Source organism: Lactuca serriola, chromosome 8 (assembly GCF_051521515.1).
Source record: "Lactuca serriola cultivar US96UC23 chromosome 8, Lser_US96UC23_V15, whole genome shotgun sequence".
Taxonomy (NCBI): domain Eukaryota; kingdom Viridiplantae; phylum Streptophyta; class Magnoliopsida; order Asterales; family Asteraceae; genus Lactuca; species Lactuca serriola.
In genome coordinates this window covers 227,140,681-227,158,736 of record NC_136415.1, presented here as the reverse complement: position 1 = coordinate 227,158,736, position 18,056 = coordinate 227,140,681, and the positions used below count along the sequence as shown (strand labels likewise).

At 28.6% G+C, this 18,056-nt stretch overlaps 1 protein-coding gene across 1 annotated transcript; it reads left to right on the top strand.

Moving 5' to 3' along the window:
- The first annotated feature begins 7,298 nt into the window (after nt 1-7,298).
- On the top strand, nt 7,299-15,877 carry LOC145070906 (Cytochrome P450 superfamily protein). Its single transcript, XM_079017857.1, has 9 exons — nt 7,299-7,643; nt 11,129-11,453; nt 12,291-12,440; nt 13,243-13,479; nt 14,302-14,400; nt 14,621-14,699; nt 15,129-15,250; nt 15,343-15,470; nt 15,602-15,877. The coding sequence occupies exons 1-9, from the start codon at nt 7,453-7,455 to the stop codon at nt 15,705-15,707; spliced, it is 1,437 nt and encodes a 478-aa protein (XP_078873983.1). The 5' UTR covers nt 7,299-7,452; the 3' UTR covers nt 15,708-15,877.
- The last annotated feature ends 2,179 nt before the right edge of the window (nt 15,878-18,056 follow it).

Here is an 18,056-nt window from a genome sequence, read left to right as displayed (position 1 = left end):
TAATTAAATGACAAAGTTTCACCTTTAGCATTAATAAAAGAAAATCAATTAAATAATGTATTTCAGCCTACAATGGTACCTCTAATATTTATAAGGTGTTTAAAAACGGTTGTATGTTTCATAATGAAAAGATCCATAGCAAAATGTAAAAATTGTATAGACTAAAACCAAAGGAATTGTTAAATTCGTATCTTATAAAAAGAAACTAGCAAGTCATAAAAACCAAAGGGGTCGAATATGTAAAATGTAGTTTCTAAAAGGTAAGTCATACGGTGAACTTGCCACAAGACTTTGACTAGTTACCCTTTGTACTTTTATGATGCATTATATTATTTTTTTTTAAATAAAGTATTATGTCCAACCATTCAACAACGAATAGTCCGACATATTCTCTTCTTTACCCGTAACTTATTTCTCAGCTGCCATTTTTAAAGGAAACCGAAGCTTTGACTTAACCCAATATAATGACAAATAAATATGTAAAAATCACTTCTAATCATCTCCGCATCATATGAACATATACCCATAAGCAATTTTCAGTAATTCATACAGGTAAGCAATATTCATTTTTATTTTCAAGAATTAACATTTCAATTTTTTTTTATCAGTTGCATCACTAGTGGCCCGAACAGAAACGTGGTATGGAACCAAAAGACATAATAGAATCAGACAAACCTAATCAAGCAACTTAATCACGCTTAAATCGAATATACATACCTTAATTCCTAGAAAACTCCGAAAATCTTCAACAACTTCCACACCGGATTTCTCCTTTGATTCTTCGTCTCTTTTCACAATTCCAGTGGGGTTTTCACTTGATTTCTCAAGCTTTATATAATGCCTAAGTCTATAACTAGTGGAACCCTTTCATTTGCTTGAATTTACAACCCTAATGAAGATGACGGTTTTTGCCATTAATCTCCATAATTCTCCACTAATTACCTCATTATTCCTTGAATTAATCATTTTATTATAATGATATAATCTAATTACATATATATTTCTATATCTTAAATTTGAGTTATCACAAATTGGACCCAAGCCATGAAACTAAAGTAGTTTGGGTCATATGGGCTTAGAATGATTCATTTTATCTCTAATGGGCCATGATGGGCCATAGATTGTTTCATAAGCCCTAATGGGCTGTAAACTATATTCATGGGCCTCTTTTGGACCGCAAGCTCCTATTGGGCCCTAATGGGCTGAAAAATTTATTGTTAGGCTTCAGATTCTCAGTCATGAACCAATTTCAAGCCCAAGATCCATTTTCTTTTTCCCTCCCTTCCATTCTCGGTTTTCATAATAAAAAATGAGATTATTAATAACTTGACAACTCATTTATTGTATAATGGTAATCTATGCACATTAACCCCCATGTTTATAGGTCCAAGGTTGTTAACCACCATGTAATAGCCACTAATCTTTCTCCCCTCTCTTCTTCTAGTCTCGGCCGAAGATTTCCCCCACCACCCTCATTTTCTTTCATTCCAACTCTACCAAAAAGCTCTCTAGAACATCAAGAAATCTCTCCCCATATCTCCAAAGTTTCAAGGGTGCCTTGTGAAAGATCAAGAGCTCTTCATCAAAGTTCATCACTCTTGGTAAGTTCTTGTTTAAACCTATGGTTTAACTTCAAGATTACATCAAAAATCTCTTCTTAACCCACATCATTTCATGATCTATGCTCTTGAACTTCAAAGATTTCGAAAATCTCCTCAAGGAATCATCTAGGGCCGAAAACCTTCTTCAAACTCTTCATCAACCCGAGAACAACAACCCAAAGTGAGTTCATACCCCCTTGTTTTTGGTTTTTACTATGTTTTAGGGGAGAATACAAGTTGCTTATGTGATAGATCTATGTATTTGTGCATGTTATGTGTGTTTTCTAAGTTATATGTTGTGATTGTGTGAAGAAACTTCATAAATCTCGAAAACTCTATCAAATCTTGACAATATTTGTAAAGTAAAACACTTTATGCAACTTACAATAAAGATGAAAGTGTTAAACATGTTAAGGATGTTGAAAAACTAAACAAAATCTTGTAAAGGGACCATTTTTGACAAATACACAAAAAGATGAAGCTTTTATGATACTTACGGTTTTTCAAGGACCAAATAGTCATTTTTATATAAAAATGGGTCTTTATGTTATTCATGGTTTTAAAACGGCCAAAAGAGTAAATTTTTACAAAATGGGATTAAAATTTGGGCCTTCACGGTTTTATGAGCCAAATTGGAAAAATTATGACTTTTGTGGATTAAATTGTCATTTTAAACAAATTTGAGCCAAAGAAGTTGTTTCTCTGTTAAAATGGGCTGAAAATGCCAATTTTATTAAATTGGGTCGAAAATGTAAACTTTTATTAAATTGGGCTGAAAATATTAATTTTCATGATATTGGGCCGAAAATGTCACTTTTCATGATATTGGGCCGAAAAGGTTATGTTCAACAAAAGTGGGCTAAAAATGTCATTTTATTTCAAATAAGCCCATAAAATGTAAACTTTTGGTCTTAAGGGACCTAAAGTGTCAATCTTACCAAAAATGTGCCTAAACTGTAAACTTTCGGCTTAATGGATCAAAAATGTCATCATTACAAAAGTAGGCTTTTTATGTTATTTTGGAAAACAATCAAGCTAAAACAAACAATGTAATAACAAACGAACTAAATACATCGATTACATGTTTATTGGGTCTAATACTTACATTTCATGTTAATTGGGCCTTAGTAGTCCATTTACATGTTTATGGGCATGGATTATACATTTTATGTTTATTGGGCCTTAGTGGTCTATTTACATGCTTATTGGGCCTAAATTATACATTACATGTTTATTGGGCCTTAGTGGTCCATTTACATGCTTATTGGGCCTGGAAATAACATACATGTTTAGTGGGTGTTAATTGTCTTTCTACATGTATGTTCGGCCTTGTACATTCACATACATACTCGTTGGGCTTTGCAAATATAAAACATACACGGACACATTATACACAACATAATAGAATATTCGTGTAACTCAGTTAAGGATCTAGTGAGTCACGTCGATTGATACCTCTCGAGTGTACAATCGTACCCTAGAGTTATAACCAGGGTTTCCTAGAGGGAGAGCGAGAGTTTATGTATAGATCTATACAGGGTGACACCCCACACCTGAGTTGTTCGCTACATTTAGACTAGGCCAGTCTAAGGTGACAAACCTTACCTTAAACAAGTCGGCCCCTGAAAACACCATGACAGGCGAATTCGTCATTATCAAGTATGGTTATAACGATTCACGTAGATATTAACTCCATCATAAATTTACAGAATAAATATAAAATCTAGTTGATACGAAAACATATATACACTGATATTCGGTCTTAGGGTTTTGAGACCACGACACTTTTATAAACAGAAAATATCGGATTTTTTAGGGAAACATACAGTTAAACAATACCTTCTACTTACAACAGAAAATACTTGATTTTTCCGGATTACATTTTTATATACATTCTAAAAACTGAAATCACACATGCATTAATACTTGATTTTGATACATCACTTTCAAACCATTTTACAGAAAATATCGGATTTTCTGGTGTTTTACGAACAATACAAAACTTTTCATTTAAACATGCTTATGAACTCACCAACATTATATATGTTGACATTTTCAAAATAACTTGTATTCTCATGGAATCGTTAAGCGAAAACGTCAACAAGAACATGTGGAATTTGTCGTATTTGTTACCATCATACATTGAATATTTTGGCATGTAATTTATGATATTGTACTTGATGTAAACAATGATGGTTGTATTTTGATATGTATGATGATGGTATTGTCTTGTTTCAATTATATACATTATGATGATATTGCAATATCCTGGATGTTTCCGCCGTCTGGTTCGGGAGTGTGACAAACTATTTGTTTAAAATATGATATTTAGTTAGAAGATTTTTGTTAAACCTTGTTTTTTTTATTAAACCATAGCTTTAAATTTGTTTGAAAAATATGCGGTGTTACATATATCTAATCAAAAGTATTGGGACTTAGCCTATAATCAAAAATAAATAATAAAACTGAACATGTTACACACCAAAAGTCCAATATTCTTCGCATTTTGACTTATTTCTGCTCTTCTTCCAATATTATGTTGTACCCCATTTCTTTTCTCTATGTTCTCTCTTAATTGGACGAAATTAGGCTTTTATTTATAGGGTTCTCTAGCTAACTTATTTTGTAGCGTCACTTTATATTCTCGGTAGGATATAAGTAGGGATGAGAAATTGGGCCGAAAACCCGAACCGAACCGAGAACCGAACCGAACCGAACCGAATTAGACCCGAATAAGCAATTCAATTCGGTTTTCGGGTATCTATATAAGGCTTATACGGTTTTCGGGTTATTCGGTCCGGGTTACCCGAATAAGGGTTTATTCGGTCCAAAAAACTGAACTGAATATGAAGAGTCTTTTTTTCCCTTGCGGCCTTGCGTGAGTCGATTTAGTGTTTAATTTGTTTCTTTAAAAAGTTTGTTATGAAATCATAAGCTACAAAAGTCATAAAAAATACAATATTTATTCGGGTTATTCGACTCCTTAATCATCTTGTACATGTTATTTGGGTTATTCTGGTTATATACTTATAGATAGATTTTTGGGTGTTTTGTATGTTTAATATTTAGTGTTTAATTTGTTTCTTTAAAAGATTTGTTATGAAATCATAAGCTACAAAAGTAATGCAAAATATTCGGGTTATTCGACTACAAAATCATTTTGTATATCTTATTCGGGTTATATACTTATGAAATCATAAGCTTCAAAAGTAATACAAAATATTCGGGTTATTCGACTACAAAATATTCGGGTTATTCGGGTTATTCGACTCCTTAATCATCTTGCACATGTTATTTGGGTTATTCGGGCCGGAACCGAACCGAATAATACCCGAACCGAACCGAACCCGTATTGCTTATTTGGTTCGGTTTTCGGTTCATACAATTTGCTTTATTCGGTTTTCGGTTTATTCGGTTCGGTTCGGTTCCGACCCGAATAACATCCCTAGATATAAGTATTTCAACAAATATCTTCGAAAACTCTATTTTTTTAAAATTATCTTCATTTAATTCATGCTTAATCTTCAAGCTACGAAAATGTATCCGAATTATACCTTTTAAGCCTTCAACTTATCATATTGCATTCTAACCTGCAAAATACAAATTTATAAAAATGAAGTACCAAATATCTTTAAAAACATGAAGAAACTTTTAAAATATATTCCTTAAAATATTCATGATTTAGGAAGTATTAGGTTACTACTTTTAAGTATTATGTCTATTTAGCTGTTTGATTTGGTGGAATTTGGAAAATAAGAGTACGCACATCATATTACGTACCATAATGCCATTATTTCACTAATTGCTTTGCCTTAGGCATACATATGAAAATAGATTTGTAAAACAATTATAATCTTCTCTCTTGAAGATTCTTAGGGTAGCAACAAAATCCTTCATTTTTAAATGTAAATGTAATCAATTCACTTCCTCATTCTATCATAAAAGGTTATGTTATGGTGTCAATTCAAATGAAGTCAAACTTAGTATATGATTGTATAAGTCCAAGGAACTTATGATAATGCAACAGAAGATAACTCTTATTTTTCTGAAATAAATAACCTTACTTAGTCTTTGTTTGACGAAGGGACTTGAGACTTGATATCTTCAACTCTAATTTGACCTCCATATCCAAAAATGATCAACTAGTCACCAAAAACGTAATGCATACTTGCTTAAGTTTCATCCCATCTTGAATATCAATAGTAGTATATATTTATTGAAAACACTTAAATTTCAATACAGGCTTTTTGCACTCAGTTGTTTAAATTAAGATTGAAAATGGTTTACTAACAAAAAAAAATAAAGTAAAATTAAAAAGCTTTAAGAAAATATAAATGAAAGTAAGATGGTATACTAGGCAAACAAATGAAAGTACATTGTCATTTCTTGCATCTAGTCCTTTCTTGGGCTAAATGCAAGAAATAGCAATGTACCTTCCTATTTTTTTCAAATATAACATCTAAGTCTCATTTTTATTTCTTCTTATTAATTAATTTTATTTTATTTAAGAATTGCATTTCAAAAGAGCAATGCTATTTTTCGAAACACATTAATTGAAAACTCATGCTTTATAGTCGTAGTTGCCCATGCAAATTCTCCAATACCTCAATAGACAACCATAGTAACCTCAAGTCTCAAAAATGATGTAAATAACTTCATCACTTTTGTAGTATATATACACTACCTTGAAGATTTTATGTGAACGTTGACTCTTTCCATTATCAATCAAACATTTATTTAAATCAAACAGTAAATGTTTAGTTTTTATACAACTGTAACTTTCATACGTAATCCATCATTTTGGGTCGTCCTTGGGCCAGCCCTTAGAATTGCGTTTATATATATATATATATATATATATATATATATATATATATATATATATATATATATATATATATATATATATATATATATATATATATATATATATATATATATAGTGGACAACATGCTTGCTTTTACAAAAAAAAAAGGCTGTGGTTATTGCCTTCCTATCTCTAAAGTTATACTTTTTCATATTTTATTTAAAATAAAATAAATTATAATACTACTTGATAATAACATATAAATTAAAAGACATAATAGTAGCAATAATTATTATAATTATTTTATTAAGTAGAAAATAATAATCGATTCGGAGTTATTACATCCACATACACGTAGTTATAGAACGTTAAAGTTTTTAAATTAAAAAATAAATAATAATAATAATAACTACATATAGATATGATAAATATATGAATAAAAATATTGTATTTAACTTCTGAAATTCCTCTTCTTAAGGAAAGAACGTGGGTATAGTTTATCATAGGAAACTATTTTGGTCAACGATGCTTAAAATGCTCATTGCTTTAGTTTATTTAAAAATAATACTTTCATATATTTTCATAAACATCCCCTTCAAATTTGTACACCCTTACTTAAATTCACGATACTTTACTAAATGTTTGAACCCATTGCTTTCGTCTTCTGTCTTTCTCAAATAAACTTAATACTAAATAATAACTAATGAAGTATTATGCTCTCAACTAAAATCCTAACGTAACCCTACTTTTAATAGAAATATGCAATTTAACACCCTAAACAACTTCATTTTCAAGGGCAAAATGGAGAAATGTCTCAAACATCAGGGTTGCAAAATTAAATATACGTAAGATAGTCTTTATGTTGTTTAAAAGCCAGCAATCACCTTAAGAACTCAAAACACCACCATTATATATACCAACCTTCACCGCCACCGGCCCACCGCCACTCCTCCGCCATCGTCTTGCTTGACCACCGACACCACCATCATTAACTAGCTTCTCAAGCTCATCGCATCATCACCTAGCTTCACCACCATATCATTATGGTGTGGGGCTATGTGATCCCTGTGTTGTTGTTATGTATATACGTGGCAAAATCTGTAAATTTAAAAAGAAACAAGGGTAAGCTTCCTCCAGGAGGAAGAGGGTGGCCGATAGTTGGAGATAGCATCAGTTGGTATAATTCTGTTGCAAGCTCTCATCCTGCGACGTTTGTCCAACAACAAGTTTTAAGGTACGTGAAACACAAAGGCAACTAGGTTAACGTGAAATATCATAATCATACTCGATTCATGTAATAAATGGTAAATCGATGTTTTTAAACTGATGAAGATAAGAGTTGATATTCATTAATTCAACTCTTAGCAGTTTAAAAACTCGATTAGCTGTCGGCAGCCGGTGGGAGTTGAAATCACAACTCTTACTGTTCCGTATCTTCAGGCAATGGAATAGGGGTCTACCGTCTACGTCTCATAATAGGCTTCTACACGTTTCTTTTTTTTTCGATTAAAATAATGCATACATGTTCAAGAAATAGGATTCAACCCATATATTGTTTTAGTGTAAATTACAGAAATGGTCTCTACGACGGTTTGGTTGAAATTTCCCTGTTTAAAATTTGATAGGTTTATATTCTTATGTCTCTGAATATTGCATTGAGTTCTTTGGTCTTTATTTTAAAAGATTTAATACAGATTATTTGTAAAATTATTTTTGTTATTTTTTAAATCAGTTATCTAAGTTATATAAAATCAAATTATGATTACTCATAAAAAAATTTTGTGATTTAAAAATATTTTAATATTTTTGATGTTTTATATGAATATATTATTTAATGTTGATTTTTTTTAAAGTTTTGTAGGTTTACATTATATAATGATTTTGTTAACGGTTTTTTTTAATTAATAAATTAAAATAATAAACCGAATAACTACAAATAGTCTAATATAATTATTTAATGTTGTTTTTTATGTGTTTTTTGTTTATATCATTCACTTACATGTTAGTTTTTGTTCTTTTGTTTTTAGAAGTTTTATGATTTTATGTGTTTTTTGTTTACATCATTTACTTATGTGTCAATGCTTCTTTATTTATTGTCTAAATAATTATATTATTTTCATATAAAAACCAAAGTAAAACTATTCAATCTCTCTCTCTCTCTCTCTCTCTCTCTCTCTCTCTCTCTCTCTCTCTATATATATATATATATATATATATATATATATATATATATATATATATATATATATATATATACACACATACACTGTTAAAGGAAAAAGAAAAAAACATTTATTAACTAATTTTGTTGTAAGACTAACAGTTATCCAGTTATTGTTTTAATTTGTTTATTCGAAAAAAAAATCAAAAAAATCATTATAGAATTTAAACGAAAAAAATATCAAACCAAACAACATTAAATAATATTTTCAAATAAAACGTCAAAAATATTAAAAGCTTTTTAAACCACGAAAACAAAGAAAAATAAAGAAATAAATCAATAAGTAAATAATTTAATTAATATGATTTTCTATAATTTAGAAAATTGATTCAAATAAATAAAAATAATCTATATTAATTCTATTAAAATAAAAATAAAAGAAATAATATATATATATATATATATATATATATATATATATATATATATATATATATAAATTGTGAAAAGAAAAAAAAAAAGTAATTTGGTTTTTTATATGGAGCAATGACCTTCAGTGTAATATTCACAAACATCAAGGATGAAACCTATTAAATTTTAAATTTAAGGACCAAAACTAAAATTTCAACTAAACCACAAGGACTATTTCTATAATTTATTAATCATTTTATTTTCTTGTTTCGAATCGGTATATAAAATTAAGGAACAAAACTAGATATGCTTCATATACGGATTCCGTTATACTTTTGAACTTTCATGGCACATTGAATTATTTCAATTTTATTTGAACGCTAGAAATATTACCTTTTCATATGTTATTTATACCTTTTTATATACTCACAACTTTTATATAACAGCCATTACTTTTAATTAGTCTTAATTTGTATTCATAATATTTTCATATATTAGTTTCTTTCTTACGTAACATTATATAAAACCTACTATCTTTTGACAGTTTTAATTTGACAATTAGGACTGTTATTTTCTAATATACATATACCGGTTCCAATAATAATAATAATAGCAATAATAATAATAATAATAATATAAAATTTGTAAGATATAAATACATTTTCTTTTTAATTAACCACATTTGTATCAAACAGGTTCGTCCAAGAGGGTGGGCGATAGGAAGACCGTCCATGGCCCAATTTTATAAAGAGCCCAAATTATTTTATGAAAATTGTTATATTTAGAAGATAATAAAAATAATTTTTTTTTCAATTATTGAGTTATTATAAAAAACTTAATGAAAAAATTGTATTTTAAGGGTTCATTTTTCCCTCTCGCATTGGACCCAAAATAACTTTGGAACGCCTCTGGTATCAAATGTAAAAACAATTTTATTACTGAGTTACCGGTGAATGTTATCAACATTTTGCTTTGAACTTTATCGTCTGACTAAGCCAAAATTGGATCGTCTACTAATAGTAAAATTTTATAAATTAAGTATATATTTTTAAAATATAAATATATGCTTTTATTCCAATTATAAAACAAATATGTTTGAAAAATAAAGGATTTCTTCAAAATTATTTATGTATTAGAAGAACAGCTGTTTTAAAAATATAAATAAAAAACTAACAAATTCAATAAAAACATACTTATATATAAAGTACTAAGAAGATGAGAATGAAATGTTCAAAATGATAAAGTACAGAAACTAACATATTTATATAAATTTGTAAGAAAATGGGACATATTTTTAACCAATCATTCCGGGTGTCAACAAAAAATATTATAAAATATAAAATAAATTAACATTAAAAAAAGTAAAATATTATTTTCGTCATCTTTTTATCAAAAAAAGTTACGGTTTTTAAAATCACATCCAATATTCTAACGAAATATTATACTAGATGTAAAAACTCATTTATTATACGGGTTCATTAAAAAAATAAAATATTAAAATGTAAATAATAGTATTTTTAAAATAAAATTTTGAAATAAGTAATGAAGAAACATATTAATTGTAATTTATTATATATTTATTACATTTGATATTTTACATATATATAAGTATAAGATTGTGTGGTTTTTTAATATTAAAATTCAAAAAAAAAAAAAACATAAACTGACTTGTGGATATTATTTATTTAAAAAATATCATAAAATTACAAGTATCAAAATTAATTAGAAATTGACATGTGGTAAAAAAACATTCATTCACTAGAGATGATGATGATGATAATTGTATGTTTATGTATGTTTATTTTCTACTAGAATATTACAAAACATAATTTTTTTTAATTTTTCAATATTTTCAAATAGAATATTACGTATATAATTATTCCAACAAAAGTTATTATGAACAAAATTTTGGTTGAAATATTTGTATGCGAAACTGTTTTTATTTTCTTAAAAAATAATTGACGAAAATTTATAAAAAATTTTTTGCTTTATTTTCATTTATTGTATTATTTTAATTGCTTTTCATTTTTTATCTCCATATTAATGACTGTCATTGAGGTCACGCGTCTTGCAAAAAAACTCATGTCTCAAATGAACCTTTAATTATATACATAAATTAATTTAACAAAAAATTGTATAAATTATAGGTATGGAAAGATATTTTCATGCAATATATTTGGAAGAAGGGCAGTGGTATCGGCTGATCCCATTTTTAACAAATATGTGATGCAAAACGAAGGAAGGTTTTTCAAATCCAGTTACCCAAAGTCGTTTCGAGACCTTGTTGGGAAAAATGGTGTCATCACTGCTCAAGGCGACCAACACCGGAAGCTTCATACAATTGCTTCAAATATGATGCGTACTGACACCCTTAAATCTCGTTTCTTGATAGATATACAGCTTGTTATGCATCAAACATTTGCCACTTTGCATCATAATCAGACCATTTTGCTTCAGGATGTTTGTAGAAAGGTTAGTCACATTATATATAATCTTAATTGTCATCTGGCTTATATTTCGAATTTTTGGTACATAAAAAAACGCATCAATATATAATGAAGACTTATGAAAATGGAATATTTAACACAAGTACACAACATAAATTATTTTGCACAAACTACCAAGTATGACTCGTGGGGGAGTTCAATAGGTTGTTCTGTGGTGATAAATATGCCATGCATGTGCCGATAGAGGGGATGCTGAAAGTCAACGAGTATCTTGCTTGAAAGTCAAACTCATGTGGGAATTGATTATGTGTAGAGAAAGTACACAATTACCACCTATACATCAGTTTGACATGTAGTTTTAGTCCTTCAAGTATGCCAAGTCCAACATCTATAGTCTTTTAAACCATGAGTCGTATTACGATTGTAATTGATTCGATTTGACACAATTTTAGTAAAATCTCAAACTAAACTAAACCAAAGAAACAACTTTGAATAAGTGGTGTTTTATTTATATAGTTAGATTAGTGATTTGATAATAAGATAAAGCTAAATTAAACAATTACTTATTACCATGGCGTGTTTCGGTATTTGCATATTTGTATATTGGTATTTATATTATGACAACAACTCAACAAGAGTATCTGATATCATCTTATAAATAAAGAAGATTTTCGCTTTAGTAATTAATTAATTAGATCTACCCCATGATGTAAAAGTGTTTGAAACCTTTTCTTTTAATTAATTAAAAAACCCCAAGCTATAATGATTCGTAATAAACATTTTCAAACACGACACATACACACTTTTTACTAATATAAGATACCAAGATATTTGACTAGTTGTGTGATATTGTTGGTTTTAGTTGGCTATAAACTTGATGGTGAATCAGCTCCTAGGGGTATCAAGTGAATCAGAAGTCGGTGAAATGGCGCAACTCTTCTCAACCTTTGTAGATGGTTGTTTGTCACTTCCCGTCAGTTTGCCTGGTTTTGCTTATCACACTGCTATGAATGTAAGTGATCATTTAGTTAAACGTCTACTTTATATGTACAACTTACATTTTAGGTTTGGATATCAGGTATATATACATAGGGTACGAATATCTTTGATATCCGTATTCAAGACTATATATGGAGTCTTTTGAAAACTAAGGGATGTTTGGATAAATTAGATTATAGTTTATTAGTTTATTGCTTATTAGTTTATTTGCTGTGGGAATAAACAATAAACAGTAAGCAAGGGGAAGATGTTTATTAAAATCAGCTTATTTAGTTTATCCTTACCACAATAAGCTGATTTTTAAGGATTCCTATCAAAACACTTAAACTTGGTTTATTATGGTGGAAATAAGCAATAAGCAATAAACATTCTCTTTTTTCCTTATCCAAACACCCCTAAGTCCCAAAAATAGAGTTTGTAACCATACCTATGGGTAGGCATGTTGGATATTCATATATTAAAGTTAATATGATATTTTACATATGGTTGTATTTGTGCACTTCTAATTAAACTTTTACATGTTTTTTACTATGCTCTTGTAATCATTATTTTTAAATATGTAAACCCTCTTGTGTTAACGTAAGAGGTGATTTAATATTTGCTAATTCATTTGAAACATAATTATTATAATTTTACTAAGTAATATGGTTGAATTGTATTACAAAAATGTGGCTTCTTTTGTACTCATGTGTCAATAACCTATACATTTTGTTGTACTCAATGAATTTGTTTTAAAATTGTTCTTGAAGTTATATTACAAAAATATCAACCGTTAAACAAGTATGACTAAAGTTATTGAAATGATTGTTTCGCAGGCAAGGAAAAATATAATTAGAAAGATTGAGAAAATAATACATGAAACGAGGCATGGTGAGTGTGATGGTGATGGTGGTTTGGTTGGAAGACTAGTGGAGGAGGGAAGTCTTCGAGACGAAGCAATTTCTGACTTCATCATTAACCTCTTATTCGCCGGAAATGAGACAACCGCTAAAACCATGCTTTTTGCTATATATTTCTTGACCACTTCTCCAGAAGCTGCTAATAAACTTTTGGTACGTGTTTTTTTTTATGTAAATATAGGAAGACATCGAAACTTACCATTAACGCTACATTTGATGAACTAAAAGCTAGTTGATGGTTGATTAATAAGCTAGGTGACAAGGTAGGTGAAATATGTAATATGACATAAAATGGTATATAACAAATTGAGTATTTTTATAATTAATAAAATATATAGCTAGAAGAGTTAAAATAACATTTTATAAGGTTGTTGAAACGCTAGAATGAATAACTTTTTTAAAACGTAACTTATAAGTTAGGTTTAGAGTTAGAGGAATATCAAGAATTGGAATATCAGTCAGAAATTGAATAAGAGAAGCAAAGACGGGTTATAGTATAGTAGAATCAGTAATCATCTAGCGGGGACGGTTTCACTTATAGGTCAAGGGTCTCGCCCATCTCTACTGCCCATCTCTACTTTTTGTTTGTGAAACATGATAATCTAAAACTTCAAAATAAGATAGCATATAAGCTAACTATGCTTTAAAGAAATATATAAGGAAATCTTAAGAAGAGAAAATATAATAGAATATACTTTAACTAAATAGAACATACTTCATTTTGTCCATTAATTTAATTTATTCAAAATGGAACATATATACTTGTATTCTTTTTGGGATTTATATACTAGTTTTTGTATGTTATATTTATATACTGATCTTATCGTCGAAGTAGCTACATTGGCTCTTCTTTATCATTTGGAGACTATACTTTTTGCAACATACAAAACCATGTATTGTGATAGTAAAGATATATTGTGAGGATGTATTTTATTCATCTTTTAAATCTTATACTTTCGTTAATCATGTATATAGGAGGAGCACCAAAACATAAGGAATAAAAGACTTGATTCGGATGGTGAAATATATATGTTAACATGGGAAGACTACAAATCGATGTCATTTACACAGAATGTAAGTAGTCTCTTTACTCATTTCCTTTCAATTCATGTTTTATTCGTTATATGGAAGACTCTTATTACATGTTATTAATAGAACTATGCTCTTATTTATTATGATCAACTTTAATCTGCATTCTGAAAGAGTTTCTAATTTTTTTATTGTTACATGAAACATTTATATACTTAATTGTATAAGCACATATCATAACCATTATTATTGTCACTTGATGCAGGTTATCGATGAAACTCTTCGCCTAGGTGGGATAGCAATTTGGTTGATGAGGGAGGCCAAAGAAGATGTTGAATATCAAGGTATATTTATTTTCACTTCAAGTTTTATATAACTATCATAAACAAAATAAAGTCATGAGGTGTTTTGGATTGCTTATTCGAAAGTGTTTATTGACTTATAACGATTTCACACCCCTAATATAGAGTTTTAAGCGTTTGTATATAAAGATTTCATAAATACTTATTGATTTAAATAAGGGGTTTTAGATAAGTTATTTCCTCATTACACTTATAAACACAATTTGTCTTATACCTTGCACTTTTTACTAAAAAAAAATATGGGTTGTTTTAAATAAACAATCTCAAACAGCCCCTTACTATGCCTTACTTGGTTGATTTATGTTGTTACATACATGTTTGTCGCCCATTCAATAAGAATATGATAATTCAAAAGCAATATTTCATGCTCACTCATGGCAATTACTTGGTTAATTTGCTTACGATATGTAGATTACGTTATCCCCAAAGGAAGCTTTGTGGTTCCATTTCTTTCGGCAATTCATCAAGACGAAAACTTTCATGAAAAGGCAAATAGTTTTAATCCTTGGAGATGGATGGATCCCCAAAACCAAGTAAGTTTTATATATATTTCATTTTATATATTTTGTTACACGTGTACTTTACCTTTATACCATATTAAGAACCTTAGTTATATTGCTAAAAGGACAAGAGAAATTGGAGAACTAGTCCATTTTATTCACCATTTGGAGGAGGAGCTCGTTTGTGTCCTGGGGCAGAGTTGGCACGACTTCAGATCGCCCTCTTTTTACATTATTTTGTTATTTCTTACAGGTTTGACTTTGTTTTAAAAGCTTTAATCTTGGTTGGTATGTTTATGCATTCATGCATGTATATATACATTTATATATGTGTATGTATGTCTATTAGGAATCCAACATGACAAAATCATTTACTTGTTTCAGGTGGACCCAAGTTAAGGAGGATAGAATGTCATTTTTCCCATCAGCAAGATTGGTTAATGGATTTCCAATCCAACTAACTAAAATTAATTTGGCATCATCTATGTAAATGTGTCTACGTGGGTATATATATAAGGAAGAGGACCTAGGACTAATTAATATAAAGTTATGTTTATATTCATGGATATATATACACAATAAGTGAGACCCTAATTATGATGACAAAGCCTTATATACTTTGAACACGTTAATACAGAGCATCACAACCTTATTGATTTATTTAATTACACCGTATGAAAAAGTAACTTCAAATATCAAATTCTCCTTAACTTCTTTTATTTCAACTACAAATCATGTATATAAATTTACATAATTTGTGAAAGGGTCGTTTTTTTTTATTAAGGGGGGTTTTTGGGAGCATGGGAGTATCTATTATGTAGCATGGGGTAAGACATGTTACCTTTCAAATTTTCTCGTCGAATGTAAATTTAGTGAAAATTCATCGAAATGTGTCACAAATTCATTGGAAATCCATGCCAAATCTATTATGAATCTGTTGACAATCCATCACAAATCTAATAATTGTGAATCTAGAGTAAATTTGTTGGTTTCTTGATAATTTTGTGATGAAAAGGCATTCAGAAATGAAATTTTTTTAGTAGTGCAATCTTTAAAAAAATTGTGCAGCCTTTCATTTTTTTTTTTAGATCCGCCATAGTTGGGGAGTGTTTATTTTAAATGATAAGTGTTTTTTTTAACTTATTAGCTTATTGCGGTATTAAAACAGAGTTTTTAAAATAATGTTTGGATTACCTTATACGGTGTCAAAATGTTATAACTTGATAAGCATTTCTTTTACTGTTTGGAAAAAAAAAATGAAAAATAAAAACTTCCTAGAAATTTGAAAGTGCTATAAATTACAAGGAGTTTTGATAAGTTTGGAGCAGTTTATCAAATATAGTTTATCTTTGGTTATACATCGCTATAAGCTATTTTTAAAAAACTATATATCCAAACACTCATTTTAACTAAAACCGGTATGGAACCATAATAAATCAAAAAACTTATTTTAAGCATTGTCAAATAACCTCTAAATCTTCACTAAAAGCAATGGTAATATCGTAAAAAAGCTTATTTTTAAGCATAGTCAAATAACCTCTAAATCTTCACTAATATGCAATGGTAATATCTAATAGCATGTAAATATCTGTAAATCTTCACTAAAAGCAATGGTAATATCTAATACCATGTAAATATCTATGAGTTGCATAGAATAAAACTATATAATTAAACTTTCTACATAAACATGTTTAAAACAATAAGAAATTAATTATAAAATAAGATTTTTTAAACTAAGATATATAAAACTTTGCAATTATTTCAAAAAAAAAAATATATATATATATATATATATATATATATATATATATATATATATATATATATATATATATATATATATATATATATATATATATATATATATATATATATATATATATATATATATATATATATATATATATATCATTCAACAACATTTACCCATTGTTTGCATTTAAATAAAACTAAACACGTTTTCATTTTATTTTAGTAATACAATTTAATGTTACGATTGATTAATTTAGATATTAATTACTATTGATATTTTTTAATTTTGATCATGATGGTTAATTGATATGTGAATTGTTTTTTGTAAGTTAACGTAATGTAATTTTTTTAATTAATTAAAATCACTTATTTGGAAATTTTTGAATTATAATAGAAAATAATTTTTGATATATTTTATTTAATTTGACTTGTCTTTCTACAGTTACAATAGAAAAAACATCATAAATAGTCTCTGTGATTTTTCCGGATCTGAAGTTTAGTCTCTAAGTTTAAAAAATTTCACAGATGGTCAACTTTTGATATTTGATCATTACGCCTCACTATGTCACCTTTTTTCCATTTAGTGAAGGGTATTTATGTCATTTCACTACCACAGGGACCATTTATGACGTTTTCTCTTATTATTGTTTTTTTAAAAAGTAAAAGTAAAATTTAATATTCAATGGGTCTCTCTCTCTCTCTCTCTCTCTCTCTCTCTCTCTCTCTCTCTTGTACCGCATTAAAAAACCCTAACCCTTGGTCCTCTTTATTTCACCGGTCGCAATGAAATCCATGATGTTTACGATTAAAAAAAAAAAAAAAAAAAAACTATACACCAATTGTCACACCTTCCCCGGCCGCTGACAGAAATGTCGAGTGGTGTGTCGAGTGGTGACGATACATAGATTACCAAAATCACATAGCATAAACCATAACTATCTATTAAATGAAACCTATATGTCTTCGAGCTGAAAATCCTTCCTTCCCTTGATGCTTAATTTATCCTAGGAACACATGAGACTTTGGAAACGTCAACTTGATGTTGGTGAGTTCACATGTTTTGAGATAAACTTATGATGAACTCTTT

Bases quoted from the DNA above. Each gene is read 5' to 3' on its own strand.
- LOC145070906 (XM_079017857.1), top strand. From the start codon at position 7,453: ATGGTGTGGGGCTATGTGATCCCTGTGTTGTTGTTATGTATATACGTG. The intron at 11,454-12,290 runs GTTAGTCACATT...TGTTGGTTTTAG, and splicing joins TTCAGGATGTTTGTAGAAAG to TTGGCTATAAACTTGATGGT. The intron at 15,471-15,601 runs GTTTGACTTTGT...TACTTGTTTCAG, and splicing joins TATTTTGTTATTTCTTACAG to GTGGACCCAAGTTAAGGAGG.